General features: G+C 39.9%; 1 protein-coding gene across 5 annotated transcripts in view; it reads right to left on the bottom strand.

Annotated features, from left to right (window-relative positions):
* Nucleotides 1-27,017, bottom strand: part of CHST9 (carbohydrate sulfotransferase 9) — a 242,499-nt gene that overhangs the window by 176,640 nt on the left and 38,842 nt on the right. For 4 of the 5 annotated variants that reach the window (XM_058692446.1, XM_058692448.1, XM_058692447.1 and 1 more), the window contains exon 2: nt 24,756-24,966. In XM_058692446.1, the coding sequence (XP_058548429.1) occupies nt 24,756-24,876 (121 nt within the window). In that variant the 5' untranslated portion in view covers nt 24,877-24,966. Of the gene's footprint in view, nt 1-8,430; nt 8,586-24,755; nt 24,967-27,017 lie in introns of those variants that run through there. The other variant, XM_058692450.1, reaches the window with a different exon arrangement.

Below are 27,017 nucleotides of genomic sequence, written 5' to 3'. Positions count from 1 at the left end.
TAGTTCCTCACTAGAGTTTTATAGCCGACTTTTAGATTTGGGTTGTTTCAATTCTGCCGCCTAAAAACAGTTTTGTTTTGGTGATTTGCTACTGGCCTTCACCTCATTGCTTTCTCTCACTTGGTAGGGTTCTACTATTTTCTGTTGTTTGATATTGTGTGTCTAATATTTCTTCTTTTTTTTATGTGATGGGTTTGTTTTTCCACCTAAAATCCTTCTGTTCTCTTACAGGTTTCAGGTTCTCTGCCATTTCTGTATTAATTAGGATGCCTTGGGCTATAACAAACATTAATTTCCAACTCAAACTGGCCAAAACAATAAAGATATTTAGTTTTCTCACATAATTGGAAGCTCAGACCTGAGGCCGGGCACCATTGGGGTCACTTGTCCTCATGGAGCCACACTTCTAGTTCCCTGCTGGGGTCAGCCGTAAAGTCATGATGAGGCATGTTCCTTCATGGTCACAGATGGTCACAGTATGGCCACTGCTGTTTCTAGGCTGCACATCCAGAAATGGAATGTTCCAGAGGAAAAAGATGGGGAACAGGGGGTGGTGTATTGCTCATTCCCAAATTATGTATACATGTCTTCCAGCAGGTATTCCTTCATGTTGTGGGGGCTAAATATAAATCATATGCCCATTCTGTCACCCATGAACAACTAGGGCAATGGTTACCTTAGACCAGTGGCTCTCAAAGTGCAGTTATGGGCCAGCAGCATTAGCATCACCTGGGGATTTGTTAGGACTGCCAATTCTCAGGCCCACCCAAGACCTGTGAAATCTGAAGCTCTGGTATGGGGACGCCAGCCTGTGCTTTAACAAGCTCTTCAGTGATTCTGATTCAAGTTCAAGCTTGATTTCCAGGAATCATCTGGGGTAGAAGAGATTTAGGGGTCTACAAATATGACCTCTCCCACATCTCCTGCAGGACAGGTAAGTTGCTGAAGTCATTCTTTATACAATGGTTTGGAGCCAGAGTATAAGTTTTGCATTTCTTTTAGTAAATATATCCCTCATTATATATCTTATTCCTTTTAATGTTACTATAAATGGGATTCTTAATTGCATTTCAGGTTGTTCACTGCATGTACAGGAATGCAAATTATTTTTGTATATTGATTGCATCTTACAAAGTTGCCTCACTCACTTATAAATTCTAGTTTTTTTTTTTTTGTGGATTTCCAATATTGAAGATCATGTTATGTATAAATAAAGATGCTTTTTTTCTTCCTTTCTAACCCAGATATCAGACTTCACTTTTCACCAAACATTTCATGAACAAAGGATGAGGAACATGCCCAAATGATATATGAAAAATGTACGCTCTTTTAAAATCACTTGGATATTTAGTATAGGAAGAATATTATCTACTCTCTGTTAGGCCTTATGCTAAGTGATTTTGACATTACTTAATATGTTTACAACAACCCTGGAAAAAAGTATGAAAAGTCCATTTTATGGATGAGAAGACAGGGGCTCAGAGAGCTCAACATCGGGGAGTTTGAAATCTGCAGACTGAGTGGGATCTGAACCGGGCGGTCATACTTCAAAGCCAGACTCAAAAACTCTTTTCAGGGAGCACCTGGGTGGCTCAGTCAGTTGAGAGTCTGACTCTGGATTTCAGCTCAGGTCGTGATCTCAGGCTCTTGGGATCAGACCCCACGCTGGGCTCTGTGCTGAGCACAGAGCCTGCTGAGGATTTTCTCTGTCTCTGTCTCTCTGCTTCTTCCTATCTCCCCTGCTTGTGCACTCTCTCACTCTCTCTCAAAAAACACACCAAAACAAAAGCAAAAACAACCAAAAACTCTTTCCAGGTAGGAGTACTCACTGAGATACTTTAGAAAGAGATTTAATAAACAGAAGGCAAAATAATACCAACAACCTATAGATCTGCAGCTGGCTCTGGGGACCTACACCGACAGTGCCCACTAAGGGCTCTGAGGTCACGCTCACCTCTCTACACCAGTCCCCGGTTGCGGCTGTCTTGGAAAACCATCTCTGCTACTGGACCACTCTGCTGGCTTCCTTCCTATAGCCAATGAAGAGGCCCTCGGCTCCTCTAGAAGGTTCCCACCGCCTTGTCCACTATTCCTCAGAATGGCCAATATTCCTCTTGACCCTTCTATCCCCACCCTACCCACACCAAAATCATTACAGAGTTTTCAGGTATAATGAAAATGTTAATGATTTCTGTTCAGTAATCAATGAAGTTGACTAAGAGTTATGATTTGGACTTATGTGATTTATGTGATCATGCATTAATTCTGATTTAACGGTTTCCATTTATAAATATATATATATATATGCATATATATGCATATATATATATATATATATATATATCTCCAAAACCGTATCTTTCGGAACTTAAACATTTTCCTGAGTTCTTAACAAAAACTAGAGTCTGGGTATAGGGCTGATGAGAGCTGCCTCATGAGAAAATCACCAGACCTTATTTTATCTCTTCTTGGGCTCAGTATTTCTCAATGATTGAAACACCAAACCGACTATATTCACTTCCTCATTTTAATCGATAACGTGCACTCATAACCTCATGGAGCTGATCTGACTGGAAGCAAATGCACGGACTTCTGTTTTCTGTTAAGTCAGTCAGCCACATTATACAGAAAGAGAACATTCGTTGGCCTTTCAGAGATTTTGAACATAGTTCACAAGCTCCTAGGATTCTGAGCACGTGGGATATTGGGGGCCTCGGTGTAGGGACTACTAGACAGGTGTTTTTCTGTTGTTAACATTTTGTGAAAAAATCAACACCAACAAAATACTCCTGAGAACATTATATCCAGCTTTACTGGAATCAGCTCTTGCTTCTCTAGCAAATGGCCCGATTACTTGGCCTTTTCCAGTGGGTCCCTAGCTACTGTCACTTATGCCTACACTTTGATTGCAGGTGATCATTGCCTCCTTATCAGCTTTTGTTGCCTGTTCTCTAAGCCCTTTCTAAGTTTCTCCCAGCCTTTCTTCACTTCTTTCTTTTTTAAGAATTTGCATTAAGGGGTGTCTTCGGAAGGATTTTTTCAGGTATCAATGACTTCTTAAAGGAGTCTACCTGTTCATTCATTCAAAAGAGAATTATCAGATATTTAATATGGGTCAGTCATAGTATAGCACACTGAGAGTATAGCACTAAATACTCAAACATGGTCACTAGTTGATTGTTTAGTGTTGGGAGGCCAGTGCTAGACTATCAAATGGTCACACAAGTAAATTAACATTTGCAAATTATGATAACTGGTACAAGGTATGAATAGAGATTATGTCCAGGGAACCTACTAGAAATAGGTAAGTCAAGGAATGCCTCCTGGAGGTGGTGATATTGAACATAAGAACTGAAGCATAAGTAGGAGTTAGGTGAGGGGATGGGCAAAACTATTCCAAGCAGAAGAAATAGCATTTAGAAACACCCTGGATTTTTACATTTCATAATGTAAGAATGATTGTTGGCCAAAGAGAAAATGTTTTTTTTTTTTCCTTATGGCTGATAGAGAAAACAGCTGCCTATATGAAGAGTAAGTTTTGGATATAGGTAAAGAAAGCAGTGATTGAAGGAGAAAGCAGAGTATGCCTCTACCAACTTCTTCCCAGAATGCTCTTTTCCTGATACAACAGGGTTTCACAAATTATACCAAATACACTGTTTTTTCTTGTTTTTTACTATTGCTTATCCCATAAGTAAAACCCTGTGGCCCTTTGCTATTCTGCTTCTATCTCTGTCTAGAGATCAGAGACTCTTGAGGCTCATCAGAATGATTTTGGCCATCTTATAAGCTGTAAGGTCCCCCAACCAATTCCACAGTTACTGAATTGTGACACTCAGGCAAGCCACATTTTTAGAAAAGCTCCACTGACTTGTGATCTGAAAAGGATGGGAAACCCTACTGCACTACTAGCTGTGTGTCCATGGGCAAGTTTTACCCACTCTGTAACTCAGTGTCTTCCATTATAGATTAAGAATCATAATGGTACCCATCTTATGGCGTTTTCATAAACCCCAAAACCTTATAAAAAGAGGTAAACAATCCTGATTTCACATAACATGTCTGAATAGGAAACAGCCACTGAAGGAAACAGTCCCCAAAGCTAGGGACTTTAGATAACCAGGACTGTCCCAAAGTTAGGAAGACTTCTACTGAGTCACCTCTGGTTGTGCTTTCTGAGGTCACTTTGGGAGTTCCTTTAAGAGCTGGGCAACCCCACCACCGCAGAGTTGAATGTGGTATCATGGATGTCAGCAACAGTTTTAAAATCTGCCTCCATGCCCTCTTTCGCAGCACTGCCTTCACGCTTCCCACCCCCTTAGCTGGCATGAGGCTGTCAGTTGTCACTTACTGTGAGACACTGGAAGGTCTGTAACATGTTGGCCACTCAGAATACTTATTTTCATACATAAACTGTACACAGGTGAGTAGAAGACCTCAGCAGGATGGATCAGAGGCCATTTTCAGTAATTGATAAGAGCATCAGGGGAGAAAGGGTCTCATCCTTGCAACTGCTATCAGTGGGGATGGTAAAAGCCTGGAATCCCTCTGAGTATCTTTGCCATCAAATGCAGGAGCCTGCTGACGATCATGCTGTAGAGCAAAGCACGGCCAAGTGAGGAAGACAAATGTGGAGAGAGTCCAGATGAGTTGGAAGTCTGGATCCAGCCATTCCTGAAACCACTGGGGACTTCCTAGGGGCTGGGCTATGCTAAGAGTCTCTTGTTGAAGGCATCTATCTATTTATCTATTGGTTTAACTTCCATGGAGAAGGATTTCCGTCACTAAAAGCCCACAGTTCTAGACAATACCTTTGGGTGCTCTTCTGACATGTCTATGGTCAATATGGCTTATTTCAAGGTGCTGTGAAGTTGCATTTGAGGAAGAGAGCCTAAGATTATCTCTGTCTAACAATCCAGAGAAGTAAGAGCAGAAGTAGAGTCAGAGGTACAGGCAGGATCGTTACTGCTTTGGCTCTCCATGTGTCATAATTACTGAAGAGCAAGTGTTTCAATGAGCGAATCAGATAAATTTACCACCAAATGTTTAAAAATTGATTTGCCACCCTGAACTGCTCAGAAATTTTGCTACTGCTGAGAGACGAACCCAGATGGGAGTGAGCCTATCCCTTCCATTAACTGAAACAATCTTAATAAAAATGCTGTTCCTACAATTTCAATAGGAGCCTTTGTCTTATACGAAAGCTGTACAGTATTGTGCTCTATTGTGAGCAGAACCCTATTCAAAGCTACACTGAGGGCAAACTGGAATACAGTTACAAACAGCATTAAAAGTTAAAGAAAAATCAGCCTGGTATATGCAGAACGATAAAAAAAAACAGTTGAAGAGAAAAAGTAATTGTGTTATGGCTAGTTATAGTTAAGACTTAGGTAATTATTCTGAATTTGAAATTTAGATCATTTCCCTCCCTCCTTGATATAATTATCCATTAGACTTACTAATGCACATTTTTCATGTCAAGCCAGCAAGAGCTCCACGGTGAAGAAGAGAGGCTTCAAAAAGAAGGGGAAGAGGCAAATTCGATGCACGTGGAAACAAAAGAGTGTAGGAAAGTATCAGTGTTTATTGCACAATCGATCACTGAGAATGTGCAGGCGTGCCAAGGCCATCTTTATTTGGTTATAGAATAGCTTTATTTGGTTATTTGGAAATAGATATGAACTCAATACGTCTCCAGCTTGACTACTCAAGGGAAAAAGTGCAGAAAGAAAGGAGTTGTAAGTGAATCCAAATATCAGCACTTTAGAGCTGAAAGGCAACTTGAACAACTGAGTAACTTCCTTATGTTTGAGGTCAGGAGGCCCAGTGAGGTGGGCCTCGGGCCTCCCACACAGCTACTCGGTGTGAGCTCCCTTGGCAGTCATCAATAACCATTTTCCTCTCTAAAATATGTATCTATAAAGAAATAACGTACAGTTTTGGTTAAAGTTCTTTCCTGAGACCTATTTCTCAGAATCCCCAACATGGAAATTCTGCCATGTGTTGGGTATGTCTATTCCAATTACGCATCCTGGAATCAGGGAAATAACCACAGGAGGGGCTCAGAATGACCCACTCACTGTGACACAGACCTGGGCTAAAAATGTCATTCATCACCTAACCCCCTACTCTGACAATGACAGAGTATTAATTGGTATTAATTCCGGGCCAGTGTCCAGTAATCCCTCCAAAGTCTGATTATTTCCTTTTCCCCAAGGCACAGTCACCTGGTAAAAGTCTGCAGTATTCAGTAGCACTCTAGAGAGTCTTGTGGAATTATGTGAGCTTTTTAAAATAGAAATTACCTTTGTAGAAAAAGATAGTCCACAATACCACAAAGACAGAATATCACGTCCTGGGTTTAGTTAAATTCTAACAGGAACACAGCAAAAAAGAAGGGAGAAGTCTGGGGAGGGCTAAGAAGTAATGGAAAGAAATGTCAAAAACAAGGGAAGATTTACTCATTTCCCCAGGACACCCTATTAGTTCTCAGAACTGCTGGTGAGCAGCTTGCTCCGAAGCAGACATAAGCATTGTGGCAATAGAAGATGCCATTTTTATGCACTGACACCAAGAACGTGGTCTGTTAGTTCCTGACAAGATAGCCAGAGTCGGGCAACAAGGCTACTCTTTGCAAGCCACCGCCACCACCACAGTAAACCTAGGGTCTGTGCGTTTCACACTGGGCCAGGCAGGTGAAATATCATGTCACCTAGTCACAAGCCCTGCTCTCAAAATCCTCTCTCCTCTCTGCAGCCCTTGGCCAGCAATGACTCACAGGAATATTCAGAGAATACAAATGTGGAGCGATGTATGCCTTTATGAAGTTATAGGAGTCTTACAAGGGAGCTTTCTGGAAGGAATGGCAACACGATTGTTTGAAGTCAACAGAATGATTCATGTGGTTCACTTGTACACACAAAAAATAGAACCCAAAGGGTCCCCAAAGTCAGAACTGAATAAATGAATATTTAAGAATTCCAGATGCTAAAAATACACCTGAGATCTCATTTTCTCCTTAATCAGAAATTGCTTCAGGGAAGAAGGCTCTTTGCCTTCTGGAATCCAACATCAGCCAAGTTAACTTGGCATCTTGGCAGACATCAAGGATAACCTGACTCTCGCCAATTGTAAACAGAGACCATGAAATTTAAATGCAAGAGATACAGAGGAGAAAGCCTGCCCTACCTGTTGCTGCAAAGACTTATGCTATTTAAATTTCAATGGGTATTGCCATAGTATAATTTGAACTTGTTCAGATTTTTTTTCAAATGCACACCTGCTATTACAAGCTCAATCAAGTTGATGTAAAACATTTCAGAAGAAGAAATAGAATTAAAACCTATTAGATTTTCCCATTACTACTAGTTTTCCATTTAATTACAGAACCATTTTCTCATCTATTCTAGATTGCCCATAACTCTTTATAGTTCTTCCAAAAACACAGCACCTCACTTTTTGAATATGGGATTTCAGGTTGCAGTTATGTCTTTTTCTTTAGCTCTAGGTTATCGGACATACCTTTGATCCAAAGCAAACTGGGAGTCTCTACCTAATTTTCTGCCAGTGGTTCGTTCAGTGAATGGACTTCTGATTTCGGCTGATTATTGAGTTGCTTCTGGGGATGGTTCTAAAATGCAGGCACTGACCCTTAATGTCAATCATAAAATTCAGAGTCCAAAATTCGGAGGCAATTTCATTGTTTACAGTGTATTTCTGGCAGTGTGATCACAAGCAGGCTGACTGCTTTATGGATTTGTCTCTCTCCTGAGCAAACTTAAAAGAAGGCTTAGTAAAACCTACATTGGTTTATTGAGTGTGTGAAAGCTGGCTGCTATTCTTTTCTCCTACTACTAGATATTCTTCGGCTTCGTGTACCTCAAGACTTTTAAAACTGAGAATTTTTCTTAGTGTTACTACTTATTTCTTAGCTAATTATTATGTGATGGGTCACACAGAATATCTTATGATAAAAATCATTCGTATTTTAAAGTATATTTCATAGTACAAGAAAGGCCAAATTGTGTAAGCCTAATCTATGTGAACTAATAATTCATGATCAATTGGCTATTAAAATAATTTGAAAGCCGTTTCTAGGACCATGCATGCAATACATAAATATTTATGTCTATTGTTACTCATCCACAAACAACTATTAATTGTGATTTACCTACATGGTATGTTGTAAGTATTCTGGAATTCTACATTTATCACTGTGATGTTTTCATTAAGAGTACACTTAGGCATTTCCACAGTGCACGGCCACGGCGTGGACAGCTGGACATTTTGCCTCCATGTTGCTTCCTCTCTGAATACAACTGAGCCACTTCTGATGTTGGGTTCTGGCCTTCTCAATTTCTGAAAAATTAATGAGGAAAATTCTCTCTTCGTCAAGATTCTTAACTAACTACGTAGCCAGCAGCCACCCACCTAACAGTGAAATGTCATCTGAAGCAAGGAAAATGGCATCTGTGCAGGATACATTTTGTGCTTTCTCCGAGATGGGGTCCAGACAAATGGGAAGCTTCCAGATATGAGAGCGTTCACTGTCCCTGATGTCAACTCTGCGCCCACATTCTTCTTTATTGGTTTTTAAAAATCACTAACACTGGAGCTAATAATTTTGTACTGTGGGTCACACAGACGGGCTACCCAAGTTGAATGTTCTGGAAAACAAAGAAATTTCAGAAGGGTAAAATTGAGAAAATGAGAGAAGTGAGGGCACAGAGTAAAAGAACAGAAGTTTAATAACTAACATATAAATTAAATCTTTATGTTATAAAAAAGCCCTAACGTTAAACTATACTAAGATTTAACTACCTTATCACTAAAATAATGCATGATAAGGTTTTGCAGAAGCATGTCACCATGACACAGTACAATCATGTGTTTTTGCTTCCATGAAATCATATGGTGGATTCTCATAGACACTGATGGAAAACGTCATTTTCCTGGGTAGGCAATGAGATGCTGACATATATGCATACATATACGGGTATTTCTTTTCCAAAATCCCTAACTCAACATTTTCACATCGAGTTAGCAAAATCCTACCTGCCATGGCCAGAGGAAGCACATGCTAGGCACAGGGGAAGCAACGGTGAAAGGGGCTGCTACTTCCACCTTCGTACATCTTATGGCCTAGTGGTTTGAAGGCGGTGAGCTTGATGCTAACTACCACCCCAGGTTCACCATCATGAGTGGTTTCATGGGAAAGTACAGGGTGCACATGGGAGGAAAAACTTAACCATCTGAGACGTGCGAAATGCTTCCAGAGGCACCTGTAGAGGCCTAGGTGTGACAGACCTGATGGCCACTTTAAGGAAGTGGAAGGAATTTAGTACAGCTGGAGAATAAGTGCAACATATGCAGAAATGAGCCTAGAGAGTTAAATAGAGGTCATACCATGAAAAGCCTTGACGGCCAAATTATGAAGTTTGGGTTTGTCCCAAGAGCCACTCTGGGGCCAAGAAGAGCTTTCATCCGGGGGGAGGAACAAGGGAAATGGAGACATCATAAATGGCAACAAGGTCTTTAGATGGGGCAACTGCCTCAATGGTGAAACGGGACACACATTGGAGAACATGATGAGTTCAGCTTTGTACTTACTGAACTCAAGGGATCTGGGGGCACTCAAGTACAGATGCCTAGGAAGCAGATGACACTATGGGAACTGTGAGGAATCCGGCTATGGATGGAATTATACCAGAAATGCACGTACAGTGAGGAGGAAAGGAGCCAAGGGTAGGGAACATCAACATCCAAGGGATGATAAAAGAAAACAAGGTAGTCTGAAGAGGGAACTGAGAGTGCAGCCAGAGAAGAGCAGGAAAACTAGAAGAGCCTGTCCATGGACATCAAAGGAAGGTGACATTTGAAGGTCACTGGTATCTAATGCTACAGAGAGCCGAGTGGAAGACGGGGAAGGACTCAGTGGATGTTACGGCAGGCAGATTATAAGGACCAGTGGTTGATGGGGCCAGACTGCAGTAAGTGAAGGGAGGAAGAGGAGAGAGTAATCAAGTGGTGATTATACAAAATTCTTTTTAAAAGTTAAAGGTGACAGGCACCTGGGTGGCTCAGTCGATTATGCGTCCAACTCTTGATTTCAGCTCAGGTCATGACCTCATGGTTTGTGAGTTTGAGCCCTGCGACTGGCTCTGTGCTGGCAGCATGGAGTCTGCTTGAGATTCTCTCTCCGGTCTCTGCCCCTCCCCCCATCTCAAAAATAAACAGTAAAGACAAAAAGGGTGAGGAAGTAGATTGGGGGAAGTGGGAAGCTGTGGTTGACAGGTGTTATTTTTGAAACCAGTGAGACTGAACCATGTAGAAATGCAGATACAAGGAAGTGACAGAGAAAGAGACAAAGACCCAGGAGAAGAGAATATACAGAGGACAGGCAAGATCAGAGAAGAAGTACACGTCTTGGGAGACAGAATATGAGTAAGGCAATGAGGAGGAGGAGGGGTGGGAGGATAGAGGAAGAGGAGGAGGGAGTAGAAGCTGAGAGATGAGCCAAAGACGGGGTGGAAGTAGATGAGTCTACTTCTGCTGCTACAACTGTCAGTAGGAAGCTCTGAGAGTTTTCTTTGATGCTATCTTTTTTCTGTGAAGTGGGAGGAGCGCTGCTCTGCAGAGAGACTTCGGGGAGATGGTGTGGTTGGAGGGCTGAGGAGAAAGTAGCATTTTAGAAACTGTCTCTGAGGGGCACCTAGGTGGCTCAGCTGGTTAAGTGTCCAACTTCAGCTCAGGTCATGATCTCACTGGTTGTGAGTTCGAGCCCCGTGTTAGGCTCTGTGCTGACAACTCAGAGCCTGGAGCCTGCTTTGGATTCCGTGTCTCCCTCTCTCTCTGCCTTTCTCCTGCTCTCTCTCTGAAAAATACATAAACATTAAAAATAAAAAAAAAAAGAAAAGAAAAGAAAAAGAAACTGTCTCTCTGGAAAACAGGAGAGGAAAAAGCTCAATAGGGAACACAGGATTGTCAGGCAACATTAAGAGCCCAGCCACCCATTTATCCTGTACCAATCTGTCTCATGTAACTTTCTATCACTGTCTATAGTTGCCAGAGATAAAAACAGACAGTCAGACTGATCTTGAGGAACGACACCACGTTTTGTGAACAGTTGATGAGGCTTCTTCATGAGCTGCACAAAACACTCCCACAAGAATATTCCAAATTCATTACATGACTCCATGAAAAGTACATTTTTCCCCAACACTCTGAGCCTAGAAAATCTGGGGGGACTAGCTAGTGAATACAGCTATTCTATTTGGAATATATAGCTCCATTAATATGATAATCATTAATTAAATGATTTGGGGGTTATACACATATCCCTATGTGGCTGTTTCGTACGAATAGTCAGTCACTCGAAAGTTGTTTAATTCTTCAGAAGAGGTAAAAGAAAATATCTAGAGTTGTGAAGTTCACAAACAGATTTAGAAGGTTATGATGACACCAAAGATTGATACATTGGGAATCCTGCATAAACCATCAGTTGCTCTCTGTCTCTGGAATCTCTCTCCCAATTCTTTCCATTGAGGTTTTAATTGGGACCGCCTATGTTCCAGGTACTGTGGTCCTGACCTTCAGTGGGCTTCCAGTTGGGGAAATGAAAGCAAGTGTTTACAACCTAGACTGACTCACTTTGCAAGAGCTGGAGCTAAAAGCTAGAGAAAAGTAAAAGGGAGACAAGTGATTAATACTGTTTGAGTGGCACAAACATATTTACTTTCAATCTCGTATATAAAATTCAATATAACTTTTGGTAATCTGTGACTCAGGGAAACAAGAAAGAACACTTAATGAAAACTAAAATTCTTTTTTTTTAAGTTCCTTTGTTTTGAAAGAGAATGAGTGCATGTGCACAAGCAGGGGTTGGGGCGCAGAAAGAGAGGGAGAGAGAGAATCCCAAGCATACTCCATGCTGTCAGTGTGGACTACAATGTAGGTCTTGAACCCATAAACTGTGACATCATGACCTGAGCCAAAATCAAAAGTCGGATGCTTAAGCAACCAGGTACCCCTAAGGTTCTTTTATTTAGAAACAATCCATGTTTCCTTTTTACCTTTTGTACCTCTTTAACCTGTGATGAACTGGGTACCATGAAGTTTTCCACCAAACCTCTCTCAGTTGATTGCTTTATTCTTGAAAGCTAAGTTTGAAAAGAAACATAGCATACATTGTTTCCAAAGACAGTGGTTCTACACTGGTGAACTTTCTTTTGAAGTCTGGGACTGTTACAACACTCAAGGTCTTGTCTATGCAGGCAGATTTTTCAAATGGAAAACAGAAACTATATCCTTGCTCCCAGTGATGCATCTGGTTGCTACACTTCTCAGCTGGGTTTGGGAATGGCTATGTTCAAGACACTTCAGGAAACAAACCAGTGATTGAAAAGCACCCCAGTCCTCTTGGATCTCCAGGAAAAGGCAAGAGGAAAAACTAGAAGGGAAAGGGGAAGAATATTTTGTGGAAAATACTCAAGTTATCAGGAGTCATGTTTTAGTGCCAGTGTTGTTATTACTGGTTGTGCAAATTTAAGCCTCTTCGTTGCTCCTTTATAAAAGGAGGAGGCTGGGATTGGGTGATGTTTTGAAAGTTTAAAGAGTTTATTTTATTAGGAAAATTAGAAATTTTGGACTTGGTGGTATTACATACCAAATCAATATGAGCAGGAGTTAACTTGCCTATCATCATGAATTATTTAGTGAGTGAGGTCTTTACACTTATACTCAAAGTCCACACTAATGACCTAGTAATTATTTTAATCGATTCTCAATGAACTGTTAACTACCCTGTTGGCATACCAATAAGCAAGAAGCATTGTGAGAGCAGGTTCTGTGCACTATATTTGTATCCTTCCATCCACAATTCTGAACGGAAATCCGTGTATCCAAATAAATATTTCTGTATCCGTTTTTTACTAAGATTTATCATTTAACATTTGTGGTATTCTAAAAGTCCTAATTTTGATTTGTGTGAGCAGAAGAGAAGATACGACATGGAATCACAGAATCTTGAAGCTGATATTATTTTGTAGAACATGCAGTTTAAGCTCTTATAGAAAACTCTAAACATGTGAGCAAAGATACTACACAAGAATGCTTTTAGTAGGAAGTTGTGTGACAGCAAAAAATTAGAAACAGCTTTTATGCACACCAACTGGGGAATGGATAAATCAACTGCAACATATTCACATGGTGAAATATTATACAGTAGTTGGGTTCATGAATTACAGTTGCAATATAGCAATAGAAATAAATCTCAAAAACCTAATGTTGAATGGAGAACCAAGTTGCACAAGAGTATACACAGATAGACACCTTTTATAGAAGACTAAAAATATGAAAAAAGGAATATACGTGTGTTAAAATTATAGAGACATGTACAAGAATGCCGGGATAAGCATCAACTTTGGGATGGTGGTTAACCGAGGACAGCAAGGAACAAGGTGCGGAAATCAGAGAAGAAAATAAACCAGAATCTGGAGAGATTAATCAACTTGTTTAAAAAACACTAAACAGGCTAGAAGTGAGTAGTGAGAGCTTTGTGCTTTCCACTACAAAATACTACCCCCAAAATGGACAGCTCCTGAGACTGGCTTTGTTTATTCGTTGGTCTCTTCTTCAGACACATGATAGCCCCAGGGAACTTAACATTATAAGAGACCTTAAAAGGTCTTATCTTCTGCAATTCCTCACTCAATTTTTTACTTTACTTACAACATGTCTGCTAAATGATGATCCCGCTTTTGTTAAAAACAAACCACAGCCAAAAGGAAAAATAAGCCTCTCCAAGTAACACCTTCTTAACGTCAAGGAAGACATTTCAGGATATCGCTGGAGAAAATCCCCGCTAAACCAAACAGCGTAACTTCTGAAACGTCCAGAGTTAACTACCAGCCCCACTTGCCTTCTAAGTGTGGTTGAGCTTAGCTTTCGGTGCGGGTTGACTCATTAGGCAAGGACTTGCTGGCATCCTAAGCATGTACTAAGGGCCAGGCACAATGCCGGATGCTAGAGCATGGAGTGAACAAGGCAGCTCTTGCGATCCGTAGTATAAATGAATCAAAAAGAGTGAAGGAGGATTGTTTTGCACTATCTGCCCCTTTGCCCTCCCCCGAGAGGTGAGTAAAGCTAATGGGGTCCTTCATGAGGCTCCTTGAAGCTCCAGTAATCCTGCTTTGAGAAAGATGGCTAAATACTGAGGGTGGGAAAGAAGATGGATATACAAGAGCCAGACTGCATTTGTTAGAACTGTTTGAGCTACAGGTGACAGAAACCCCACTGGGACCTCTAGGGGTTTGAGGATGTCAGTTTGGTATATTATTTTGAATTAAACTTACTTAATAAACAGCTGGTGTTACAGAATTGACGAATCACTACTTTGTACACCTGGGGCTAATACGACATTGCATATCAGCTATACTTCAATTAAAAAAAAAAAGACACAAACAGGTAGTTCAAGAAGGACCCTCCTTTGTTTCCCTGAAAGCAGGAAGTAAATCTCCCGTGTGAAAGGTACCCTTCCTGTACCAGGAGGGTGGAAAGTATCCTTGCCACCAGAGACCGAGAATTTCATGCTGAGAAGACTGTACAAACCTTGTTACATCTTTAACAATTTACTACCTCTGCGTCTTGTCCATTCTTCACAAATTTATTGTTTGTCTAAAAGTTATAAAAGCTGCCTTCTTTGGTCATTTCTTTGAGTCTCATATTTTTATGGGGCTCCAATACATATGAAATTCAATATTTTGTCTCCTGTTAATCTTATGTCAATTTAATTATTAGGCTAGCCAAAGAACCGAGAAAGGAAGAAGGGAAAAGTTTTCTGCCCTTACAGACCACTGGAAACACACCAGGAAGCAGCAGTGTTGAATCTTGAGAGAAGAAGGTCCAGGAACCCAAACACTTGCTGAACTTGTCCATGACTCTGCTCTTCTCCTCCTGGCTGCTTTTCTTCTCTCCCTCCCTGGCCAAGTAACTTCAGCTCCTCTGGCTCATGTGGTAGGAAACAGCCACATACACTTCTGAGTTTTGTGCCACATGGTTAGGCACTTGAGCCCATTTTCCTGGTATTGGAAACCAAAATCCCAAGAAAGGGGATCAATGGCCAAGTCTGCACTGGCCACCGATTCCTTGGACTGGCGATTCGCTGCTACCACAATGTGTGGTGTACTATGAAAGATGGGCCTAGCGTTGGCCAACAGACCAAATGAAGCCTTCCATTGTAATATGGCAGTTTCTGCTACAATTTGGATAGTGTAGCAGAGGAAAAGGAGCACCCAAAAGAAATGGAGGCAGGGGCTGCACCCTGAAGAAGGGTGAGTGCTGAGATAAATCAATAGCTAAAGCAATAGCATTATTGTTTATGTGTGCTTAAAACATACTTGGAAACAAATGTATTCAATGAATTACTAGAGTTTTAAAAATCTACATTGAATGGACTGATACTGTAGCAAAGCTTGGCCACTGAATGTTCTTCAATTTCAGAAAATTTTAAGCAACTTTGACATCCATTTCTCCTTCATTTCTAGCAGTGTGGCTTCTGGAGTATAAGACAAAAGCAGGTGACAGCCCCCAGGAATACAGAAGACTCAGAAGGTTGGGGCAGAAAGGCCAGACAAAGTCCACTGGGAGAAGGAAGTTAGAGGTGGCCGGGTGAATAAGAATAAACACTGAATTTAGAGGGCACTGGGGGTACATAGTGAAGTGAGGACTGGAGTCAGGACCTGGAAGTTGGGGGTATGGAGTGGAGGAGGGGGTGGAGATACACTGGTGACCAATATATAAGTTCCCTGCCCTTGGGAAGCTTAAATTATATTGGGAGAGGTAGACCATATATAAATAAACATAAAGAATGATTACAGATCATAAGTGCCATGAAGTAAAATTTTAGGAAATAATAAAACAGACGCTAGGAGAGAAACCATCAGAAAAGATGTACTTTACACAGGATGTTGAGGGAAGGTGATATTTAAACTGTACCCTGAATGATAAGGAAAGCCAGCAACGGAAACGACCAAGAAAAATGCATTTCAGGAACAGAAAACAGCTAACTCAAAGGTCCTGAGATGGACAAAAATCACATGAAAGACAGGATACACTGGCATCCAGAGGTGAGCAGAGACAGCATGTGCTCATTTGATTAAAAAAAATGGCTGCCAGGCTCATCAAACTTGGAGGAAGTAACTCAAATGAGTGATTTTTTTAAAGGAAAGCAATTTTTATTTTCCTGAGTATGGGAACAATTGTAAGCATAAAGTCCTTCCATGTTGTAAGTGGCTTTGCTCCAGTTCTGGTATACAAAAATCCCCTGGGAGAAAATAGAATTTCAATATAGCAACATCACAATCAGGACAAACAGCTTGATTTTGGAGGGAAAGAATATACTTTCTCATCAGAGAGGCTCAAGAGAAAAGAATTATGTCAATCCAGTCTAGTTGCAAAACTTTATATGCCACAAAATATACTTAGTTTGAAAAAAAAGCAAGATGAAATCCCCTTAGAAATACCAAAGCATGAGGCCGGTTTGCTTATGAGGTCCTGAAGCAATTGTCTGAGGAAAAAGCAGTAAGGTGGCTTTACTTTGCCTGAAATCAGAAGCTTGCAGCCACTATGTTTCACTTTCATACACACCTATGAGGGTTAAAACATAACCTAGGCCTAATGATGTTTATTGTGAATTAGCAGAAGAAAATATTAAAAGTACCTCTTTGTTTTGGCTGTGCTGCCTTTGATAACAGCATGTAAGATTTGAATAGAATGCTGACCTGCCGGAAGTTGACATCACTGACCAAAAAGAACATACTTTTCAGGCTAAGTATGTTGTGTATCAGTCCTACAGAGCTTGGGTTGGTGAGAGTGGGTTTTGAGAAGGCGGGATTATGGCTATATCATTCTTTCTTTTCTATGCCAGCTATGGTAATTCATACGTTAACTATGAGAATTCTTAGTTTAGATGCTAATGCTGAACCCTAAACTAAATGCAGTATCACTATTTCATGAAAATCAGAAGGAAGGAATCAGGAAACAGTGTCTACTTAAAAGTAGGAAGAAAAGTCAAAGAAGTTTCTGTTTAAGGAAGACATGTAAAAATACTATCAATAAATAGCCAACAAAGTACTGGTCTTACCAAAGTCACCTTGAAAAAGAAAAGCAAGGATGCCTGGGTGGCTCAGTCCGTTAAGTGTCTGACTCTTGGTTTTGGCTCAGGTCATGGTCTCACAGTTCCTGGGTTCGAACTGCACATTGGGCTCTGCATTGATAGTGCAGAGCCTGCTTGGGATTCTCTCTCTCTCTCTCTCTCTCTCTCTCTCTCTGCCCCTCCCCCACTTGCACTGTCTCTTTTTCTCTCAAAATAAACAAATAAACTTTTGAAAAAAAGAAAAGAAAAGAAAAGAAAAGAAAAGCTGAAGGCATCATGCTCCCTGATTTCAAACTATATTACAAAGTTAAAGTAATTTAAAAAGTGTAGTATAGGCATAAAAACAGACGGACACATTGGTCAATCGAACAGAATATAGAGCCCAGAAATAAACCCACACTTACATGGTCAATTAATTTACAACAAAGGAGGCAAGAATATACAATAGGAAAAATACAGTCTCATCAACAAATAGTGTTGGGAAAACTGCACAGCTATTTGCAAAAGAATGAAATTGGACCACTGCCTTACACCAAACACAAAGATCAAGTCAAAAGGGATTAAAGACCTAACTAAATATGAGACCTGATCCCATAAAACTACAAGGAAACATAGGGTGGTGAGCTCCTTGTCATAAGTCTTGGACGATTTTCTATATCTAACACCAAAAGCAAAAGTAACAAAGAGAAATAAACAAGTGGGACTACAAACTTAAAAGCTTCTGTACAGTGAAGGAAACTATCAACCACATGAAAAGGCAACCTACCGAATAGGAGAAAACATTTTCAAATCATATATCTGATCAAAGACTAACATCCAAAATAGACAAAGAACCCAAACAACTCAATAACAAAAAGCTAACAATCCGATTAAAAAATGGGAAGATCTGAATAGACATTTTTCCAAAGAATATATACAGGTGGCTTGCAGACACATGAAAAGATACTCAACATCACTCGTCATCAGGGAAATACAATCAAAACCACAGTGAGATATCATCTCATACTTGTTGGAATGGCTATTATTAAAAAATCTAGAAATAACAAGAGTTGGCAAGCATAGGGAGGAAAGGGAACCCTTGTTCACTATTGGCAGGAATATAAATTGGTGCAGCCACTCTAGAAAACAGTATGGAGGTTCCTCAAAAAATAAAAAACAGAACTACCATATGATCCAGCAATTCTACTTCTGAGTGTTTATCCAAAGAGAAAGAAAACACTGTTCAAAAAGATACATGTATCCCCATGTCCACTGCAGCATTATTTACAATAGGCAAGATATGGAAATAACCTAAGTGTCCATTGATGAATGAATAAACAATATTACTCAACAATAAAAAAGAATGAAATCTTGCCATTTGCAATATGGACGGACTTTGAAGACACTAAGCAAATGAAATAAGTCAGACACAGACAGGCTAATACTGCATGATCTCTCTTACATGTGGAATCTAACAAACAAACAAACCCCGAAGCTCACAGATACAGAGAATAGATTGGTAGTTGCCACAGGTAGGGCAGGGGGTGGGGGAGAAAAGAGTGAACTGTCTTTGTTTTTTGTTTTCCTGTTTAAATAAATTGATTTATTTTTTAAAAAAGTAATGGTCCTGAATAAAAATGCTCAGAAATTGTTTAGGTAGATATTTACAGTGTCGGATAAATCCAGGGAACATTTTTGGTTTGGCATAGATGAAACTAAATTTGATTCTGGAAAATTTCAAAAAAAGAAATAACATAAGCTATTTGGGGGAATCTGTTTGATTTTTCACTATTTTGCATATTTAAATTATGTGTGTTTTACTTTACCACTTGATAGGGGATTTTATTAGAAATGTGTATTTCTTTTTTCTTTAATGTTTATTTATTTTGAGGAAGAGAGACATAGTGTGAGCAGGGGAGGGGCAGAGCGAGAGGGAGACAGAATCCAAAGCAGGCTCCAGGCTCTGAACTGTCAGCACAGAGCCCGAAGTGGGGCTCGAACTCGCGTACATGGAGAGATCATGACCTGGGCTGAAGTCAGATGCTTAACTGACTGAGCCACCCAGGTGCCCCAGAGATGTATATTTCTAACACAGGTTTCATATAAGTATACAATACATCATATTTTAAAAGGCATAAAAAGTGTTAATGATTCAGAGGAGAGGGACCCGGATCATCTTTTATGAAATGGTTAAAAAAGCTGGGGCTTCCTTTGCCGTGAAAATGATCTGGCCATGCGATGGAAGAAGAGTGAGCCTCATCCAGTGCCAGGGATACCGCTAGGATGAGTAAGCCTAAGTTAAGGATGCAACTTCTGGCTTAACATATGGAACTTTCTAAGGAGGTGGCTATAAAGTTGAGTGGATGCCTTGAGGAGTAGTGGATTCTTTGTCCCCAGAAGTGTTCAAATGCAATCTATGCAGTCATTTGGCTGGATGTTGAAAAACTAAAAGAAGTGTTATGTATCCACCCAGACGACTCTACTATTGAACGCCTACCACACAAGTTCCATGCCGTGGAACGGGGACACCGAGGTGAGTGAGACAGGCAGGGTCTCTGTTTTCACTGAGCTTGTAAAATAAACAAGTGAACAAATAATAAAATGAGGCAACTGCTGATTATGATCATTTCTCTGGTGGAAATGAAGAAGATGGGGGTCTGACTGATTAGCTCTGGGGCTGTTTGGCTGATTGGCTGCTTCGATGAAGCAGGTGACATGTGAACTAAGCCAGGACGGGTGAGAGCTGGAGAAGAGCATCCCAGCTTCTTTCATGGTGAGAGCGCTGAGTCAGCAAGGGGTTTGGTTTTCTGGAAGATGACTTCCTGGTGGAGCCCGGAAGTGCCCTGAGGGAAGGGAGGGTGAGCCAGTGGAGGCAGACAGAGGTTACACCACACACAGCTTTGTGGGTCCCAGGGAGAAAGAAGACTTTGTGGAAAAGAATGAGATATAACTAAAATATTTTAAACAGGAGAGTGATGTAATCAATTTATAGTGTTTAAACAATAAATTCTTTTCTAAAGCTGAGATTCTGACTCTGATATGACAGGGTCCTAACTAGGTCTTATTGCACATACATATAAAACAACTATGTACCACACCTTTTGGTATTTGTTCTATTTAGCACTAACATTGTACCTAGAGGAGGAGGGCATCAAATTGTAAATTTCAGCAGTAGCTGGGAAAAAAATGATCCATTCTTGTGATTTATCCTGAACTGGCCCTCATCAACACATCTTTTCTGTAGATATATCCATTCTGCATTCTGCTCTGCTCTGGTCCTCTATGCCTGCTAATCCTATCCCACCCCCCCATCACTTCCATCAGATCAGCAATTCCATCACTGACAACTGATTGGGCTCTTTCTTCTGGTCCCAACTCATTATTGTGCCTCATAATGGAGGGCCTGTCTCTCTTCTGTCACAATGGACTGTCCTTGTGTACCAGCACCTTGGCCTGAACTCAAGACCATTTTCTCCCTTACAGTCTGTGACACTATAGTCTCCTTGAGAACAGGGATTATAGCTGGTTCCCTACTATATCTCAGTATTCACCAGTTTGGCACGGTCAATTGTTAAATCTTACAAAAACGCTATTGCATGAATGGATACCCTGACCTTGGAGGCACCCTGCATAGACCAGAGATCCTCCTGGACACTGACTCTCCTCTCTGCATTCAACCTATCATCCTTCCAATTCCTCTGCTGTGAAACATGCCGGCTTTGTGCCAGTGAGACTCTCCTAACTATTTTAACTGGAGTTGGAATTGAGCTTTTTTTTTTTTTTTCTTAATCAGGCAAGGCACAAGCTTAAGATTGTTTTCTTGAATTGTGGCTGAGTCTTAATCGTGATAACTCTGAAAAAGCTGGTCTGCAGGTGCTGTGTATCATTTCCAGAATAATAACAACAGTTCACATTCATCGTTCACTACTACTTGCCAAGCACCATACTAAGTCTCCTTTAATCCTCCCTGCCACCCTACACGGAAAATATTATTATCCCCATTTCACAGATGAGGAGATTGTGTCATAGAGTTATTTGCCCAGGGTCACACAGCTAACAAGTAGATCTGAGATTTTCAATATTCTTCTAAATATGAAATTTGTACTCTTAACAACCAGGGAAGAAATTATAAAATAAAATTCATAATAGCACATCCATATTAGCATAAAGAAATGCATAACTTAATTGGTGTGCTATTGAAAAATGGGTGTTATTACAGAACTCTCTGTTGTATAATTGGATAGATTCACTTTCTTTGTCACACATTTTCCTCTTCACTTCCAAAAAAATTTTGTCTATTCATAACCTTTACTAGCATATCAGAGGATATTTAAGCTTTTTTGTAATTTTAAAGCATTTTATTTTAACAGAAGAACCCAGGAAACCTAGGAAAGCTTAGAAAATATCCCATATCTTATTATATTTTAAAGGACTCAAATAAGAAGCATGAAAAAAACCCAAGAGTTTTCATACACAACTGAAATGGATACAAGATCAAAACCATCCAGAGTTTTAAAATCTGCTCTACCTATAGAAAGTTTCAGCAACCAAAATAAACTCATCTTCCACAGTCCTTTGAGTGACAGCTCTAAAATGTCCAAAACACAAAATTCTCATTTTTAACTTGACATCAAAGCACACGTTCAGATATATTTCTGATTTAAGAAGAAACTGCTTCTAAAAATGCCTGATGCTCCTGATGTTATTTAAAACACGTATAAAATACACAGATACCGGTCTATCTGGAAAACTACAGAATTACAACCCAGGGCACTAACCTGGTTAAAGGCAAAACTCCAGATGCAAGTTGTTTCTTATTGAAAAAGAAGAAAACTTTTCTTTAGTAAGATAGTTATCTAAAAAATCCTGGTTCGAGCATTTATACTCACTGTCCTGAGTAGATTGTGAAATACTACACGATGCATTTAAGACATATAGAGAATCAGGGAAAGTACTAGCAAATTACAAATAACATTTAAGAGAATAAATGTTATTTATTATTATTTATTATAGTATAAGCCCATCTTAACCAGGCAAAATAATTTCCCAGCTTGGAGAAATTATAAATTCAACTAAGAATCGACCTTGTGAATAGCTTGGTTTACAAGTCATGGATTTAAAAACAACTGGACTGATAGGATATTATTTATTACATGTTTATCTTATCCACCTTTTTGGTTAGGAGGTTCTTTTAGGGAACATTAGAAGCAGGAAAGTCTGGACATGGGTCTTACTTTGGAAACTCTTAGCCTTTGCACCTTTGGGCAAGCCACTTAGTTTCTGGGTCTCAGTTACCCTGTCTGTACACTAGGGGGTAACAATACTCACGCTTCCACCACCCCACACAGATGCAATGTGTTGGGGAAGGGCATAGACTTTGGAGAGGCACAGATGCCTCCATGCCTAGATCTGCACATGTGAGGTCTGGGATAAGTTCCTTATCTACCCGAGCCTCAGTTTCCTCACCTATAAACTTTCAATATCACACCTAGGAAGATTCCATTAGGATTAGAGAAGATACATGTAATCACCTGGCACTTAATAAGCTTTCGGTAAATGGTGGCTATTGATGCCTATGGCCCATTTTGTAAACTTCAGTATATGTGTAAGGTATTATTATATGACTGGTTTCTTCAGAAATCACGTAGTTTCTAACTATTACATTTCTCCCATGGTCTATATATATGAATACATTTTCTTATATGGATTGGAGCCTTGTTGCGATACTTTCCTCATGAAATTTGTTATGAGACTATGAAATTAGATCATAAAAATATGAAAAATAAGATCTCTGATTCTTACTCCTTTGCTGTGTTCTAGTGTGCCGTCTGCAATGAGTTTTCAGTCTATTTATTCATCTTTTTATCATTCATTCAACAAACACCTACCAAGGGCTTAGAAAATCTATACTGCAGGAGAAAATAGCCTCTATATTTTACCAAGATGGTTTCATGAAATATTATAAGTTATGATAAATTATTATAGTAATATCGAAAGCTTAGAAAATATTACAGTTCATGTAACTTATAATGGAAATTAAGAATAAGTTTTGACAGGGGCACCTGGGCGGCTTAGTCAGTTAAGCATCCAACTTTGACTCAGGTTATGATCTCACAGTTCATGTGTTCGAGCTCAGCATTGGGCTCAGTGTTGACAGCTCACAGCCTGGAGCCTGCTTCGGATTCTGTATCTCCTTCTCTCTCTGCCCCTCCCCTGTTCACGCTCTGTCTCTCACTCAAAAATAAATAAGGATTAAAAAAAAAAAAAAAAGAATAAGTTTTGATAATGTTACATATTCTCTAGAAAATAATTACATGCAAATTCTTTTCACAAGAGTTACTATATAAATTAAATAAATCCAAACTGTATAAGACAATAATCCAAGGAAGGGGATTTAGAAATGGAAACAACTTTAAAAAGTATCATGTTTGTGACTCCGTATTGAATTCTCTTTCAGAGTAGATTCTTAAGGGCTTTATATCTAGAATGATTTAAAAATAGGCCACAATTAGACACAATTAAGAAACTGTTCTGCTTTTACTTTATTTTCCATAACAACCATAAGCCATAGTCTCTCTATACTTACGGAAGACAACTGAATTTTATAATATATATATATGTATGTATTTCTGTAATGTTCTAAGTCAATCATCATAAACATAATCCATTTTAACAGTGATTGAGGTGTTCCCAATGTGTGGCAACGGCAAACCGGATGATGAAAGTACCAGTTTGGCAGGGGTTGGCAAACGACTACTTGTGGACCAAATCCAGCCCAATCCCTGTTTTTGCAAATAAAGTTTTATTGGAACACAGCCTGGTCCATTTGTGTTCATGTAACGTAGGGTTGCTCATGTGACATACTGGCATGGTTGAGTAGTTTTGAAAGAAATGGCAGGGTCTACAAAGCCTAAGATATTTTCTATGCAATCTTTTACAGAGAGGATTTGTAAACTCCAGCCTCATAGTAAAGATATTAAAGAATTTATGTGCCATTTTGAGTATTGATACAAAAAATAAGAGGGAATTTTAGAAGAGTTATTTAGCTGTCTATTTAGCTCATTGCGCTTGTGCCCAATGCTTAGCGGACACACCAAAGGTAGGACCCATGCTACGCACTTAAAATTTTTTTTATTAAGTGTATTTTGAAAGAGAGACAGAGAGAGCAAACGGGGGAGGGGCAGAGAGAGAGGGAGAAAGAGAATCCCAAGCAGGCTCCATACCGTCAGTACAGAGCCCGACGCAGGGCTTGAACCCACAAACCAGTGAGATCGTGACCTGAGCCAAAATCAAGAGTCAGATGCTTAACCGACTGAGCTACCCAGGCACCCCTACACATCTGAGCAGGCAAATTTTTCACAAGCAGTCCTTACTGGGCTAAAAGGCCATGCTGCTCCCTACTGAGGTAACAAAAACTCCAAGTGTTATCCCAAGCCCTGGAGCAAATGCCCACCAGAATTGCATAATTATCCTTTCTTTTAGGAGCTGGGGATTTTAATTTGTGTCTAATTTTTGCTGTTGCTGGAAATAAGGTGACCTTCTATATAGTTCTGTAGACATCACAGCTTATTTAATTGAAAATGACCATTATAATTAAAATAGGGGAAAAGGGTTGATGTGTTACCTGTATGTTGCTCTTCAATCCAGACTTGCAAATACATGAACAGGAGTAGCCCCGCTACCCCAAATATCAGCACCGAGAGGAAGACTTGTTTGGGGTTCATGACCATTTCAGATGGCTGCATTTCTCCTCATTTCTGAAGACCACATGATTTGTTTTTCGATAGAGCTTTGATCCTTTCTTGTTCTATTAGGTGCTCATTCCATGAAGTAACCTAGAATTATTAAAAATCCACATTGTACCTTACTGATGACATATCTTCCCAAACACAGCATAAGTATGCAGCATGTCAATGACGGTGAGGGCTCACGTGAACCATAACACTCAGAAGACAGAAGAGATGGTAGAAGAGTGTCCCTAAAAAATGGCAATTTTCTATAATAAAGTTTTATTGTAGCTAAAGAATCTAAGGAATTCACCGTATCCTACAGTTAATAAGTAACACTTTCACATTTAATTAGGGGCAGTATAGACAGGCTTAAGCCACCCTCTACTGTAAAGAGTAAAGCAAGTTCCAGTGACCTTAAGGTGACTGTGAGGGGAAAGAAGACCTATCAGGATAGACTGTTGAAGGAGTTTTGAAAAACACGTTCATAGAAAAAAAGGGGAAAAATCACTTCATGTCTGAAAAATACATAAAGTTCAAAAATGGAGGGTTCAATCTATCATTTCCCTTTCATGTAAAAGTAATAGATTTCTCCAACTGAAAGGGTACATTAAAAATCCCTCAAATGCCTAAAAGGATAAATATTAAAAGGTCAAAGTTAAAAGGCTACTCGCACAATAACACAGAGTACAGATGTGTACCTCAGATTACAGAAATCCACCTCCACAATGAAAAGTTACTTTATTTAAAGAAATGTTGAAATGACTTTGTTTTACAACAATCTCATTTAGTGTAATCTTAACATTTTACTTTTTGTAAGTTGCATCCACGTTTGAGAATCTAATGAAAATGCAGACTCTCCTTTTGGACAAATACCAACACACATATGCTCTTACATCAATATTGGGATGCTTAGGTACTCTCACCGAAAGTCAAGGTAAGAAGGTCTGCTGCCCATGAACTGCCACGCAAATATGCAGCAGCCTGCCTGGTGAGTTCCACAGTCCAGCTAATGAGGTCAAGGTCATGGCTTTGTATCTAGCACTGGCCAAAGACCATGGCCCTTTTCCTTGGCTACAGACCACACCCCCTCTTTGGATGAGCTGAATGTTTCCTTACTGTGAGGACATCACACACACTGCTGTGTCTAAAAGTTCTCTCTCTTTTTTCTCCAAGTATGCCTCAAAAACTCCCGGGAGAATATTGATTTGGCCTTTTCGAAGAGGTGTTTGGTGAGATGCAAGGTAAAAGTTAAAAGCCTGCTGTGGAAAATTGTTGGCTGGTTAAAAGATAATATTGAGCTGTTCTTGGCAAAACCAGTTTTCACGTAAATGGTGGGCTTCAAAGGTAACCTATGAGATGTGTATTATAAGGAAATGTGGTAGAGTGATCCCCTGATTAGAAAAAAGAAATCCAACAAATAGTTAAAAATGTTTATGCAGAACAACAACAAAAAGCTGTTTTATAAATACATTTTTTCTTTATATTTTATTTTATTTTATTTTATTTTATTTTATTTTATTTATTTATTTTTTTTAACGTTTATTTATTTTAGAGACAGAGAGAGACAGAGCATGAACGGGGGACGGTCAGAGAGAGAGAGAGGGAGACACAGAATTGGAAACAGGCTCCAGGCTCTGAGCTGTCAGCACAGAGCCCGATGTGGGGCTTGAACTCACGAACCGCGAGATCATGACCTGAGCCGAAGTCGGACACTTAACCAACTGAGCCACCCAGGCGCCCCTCTTTATATTTTAATTATTACCCAGAAGGGGCCAGAGTAAGAGCGCTGGTTGCCAGCATTACCTGAGGAGCTTTCTAGAATCTACTGGTCTTGAATCCCCTGAGGAAGGGGCAACTACTAATATTTTCATGAGGGCTTTTGAGCATTTCAAGCACTTTCTTGATTTTGATAGTAGGGTAAGCTTTTAAATACATAGAACTGAGAGTATCATCATACAGCTATATATGACGGGTGGTACTTTGCTCTTATATAGGTTCTAAACTAAAATCTTACGGGCTTTCCAAACATGCAACAAAGAACAGTTCATGAGGGAGATTTGCAATTTGAGGTGTTCCAAGACTGAATCCCTCAAGGAAAGCAACCAAGAGAAGCCAGCTTTCTCTTGTCTTGATGCTGCAGTTAAACAGTGAACAGA

This window comes from Neofelis nebulosa, chromosome 11 (assembly GCF_028018385.1).
Source record: "Neofelis nebulosa isolate mNeoNeb1 chromosome 11, mNeoNeb1.pri, whole genome shotgun sequence".
Lineage (NCBI taxonomy): Eukaryota > Metazoa > Chordata > Mammalia > Carnivora > Felidae > Neofelis > Neofelis nebulosa.
Note: the sequence above shows the minus strand (reverse complement) of the source record. Positions and strands in the feature narration are given on the sequence as shown.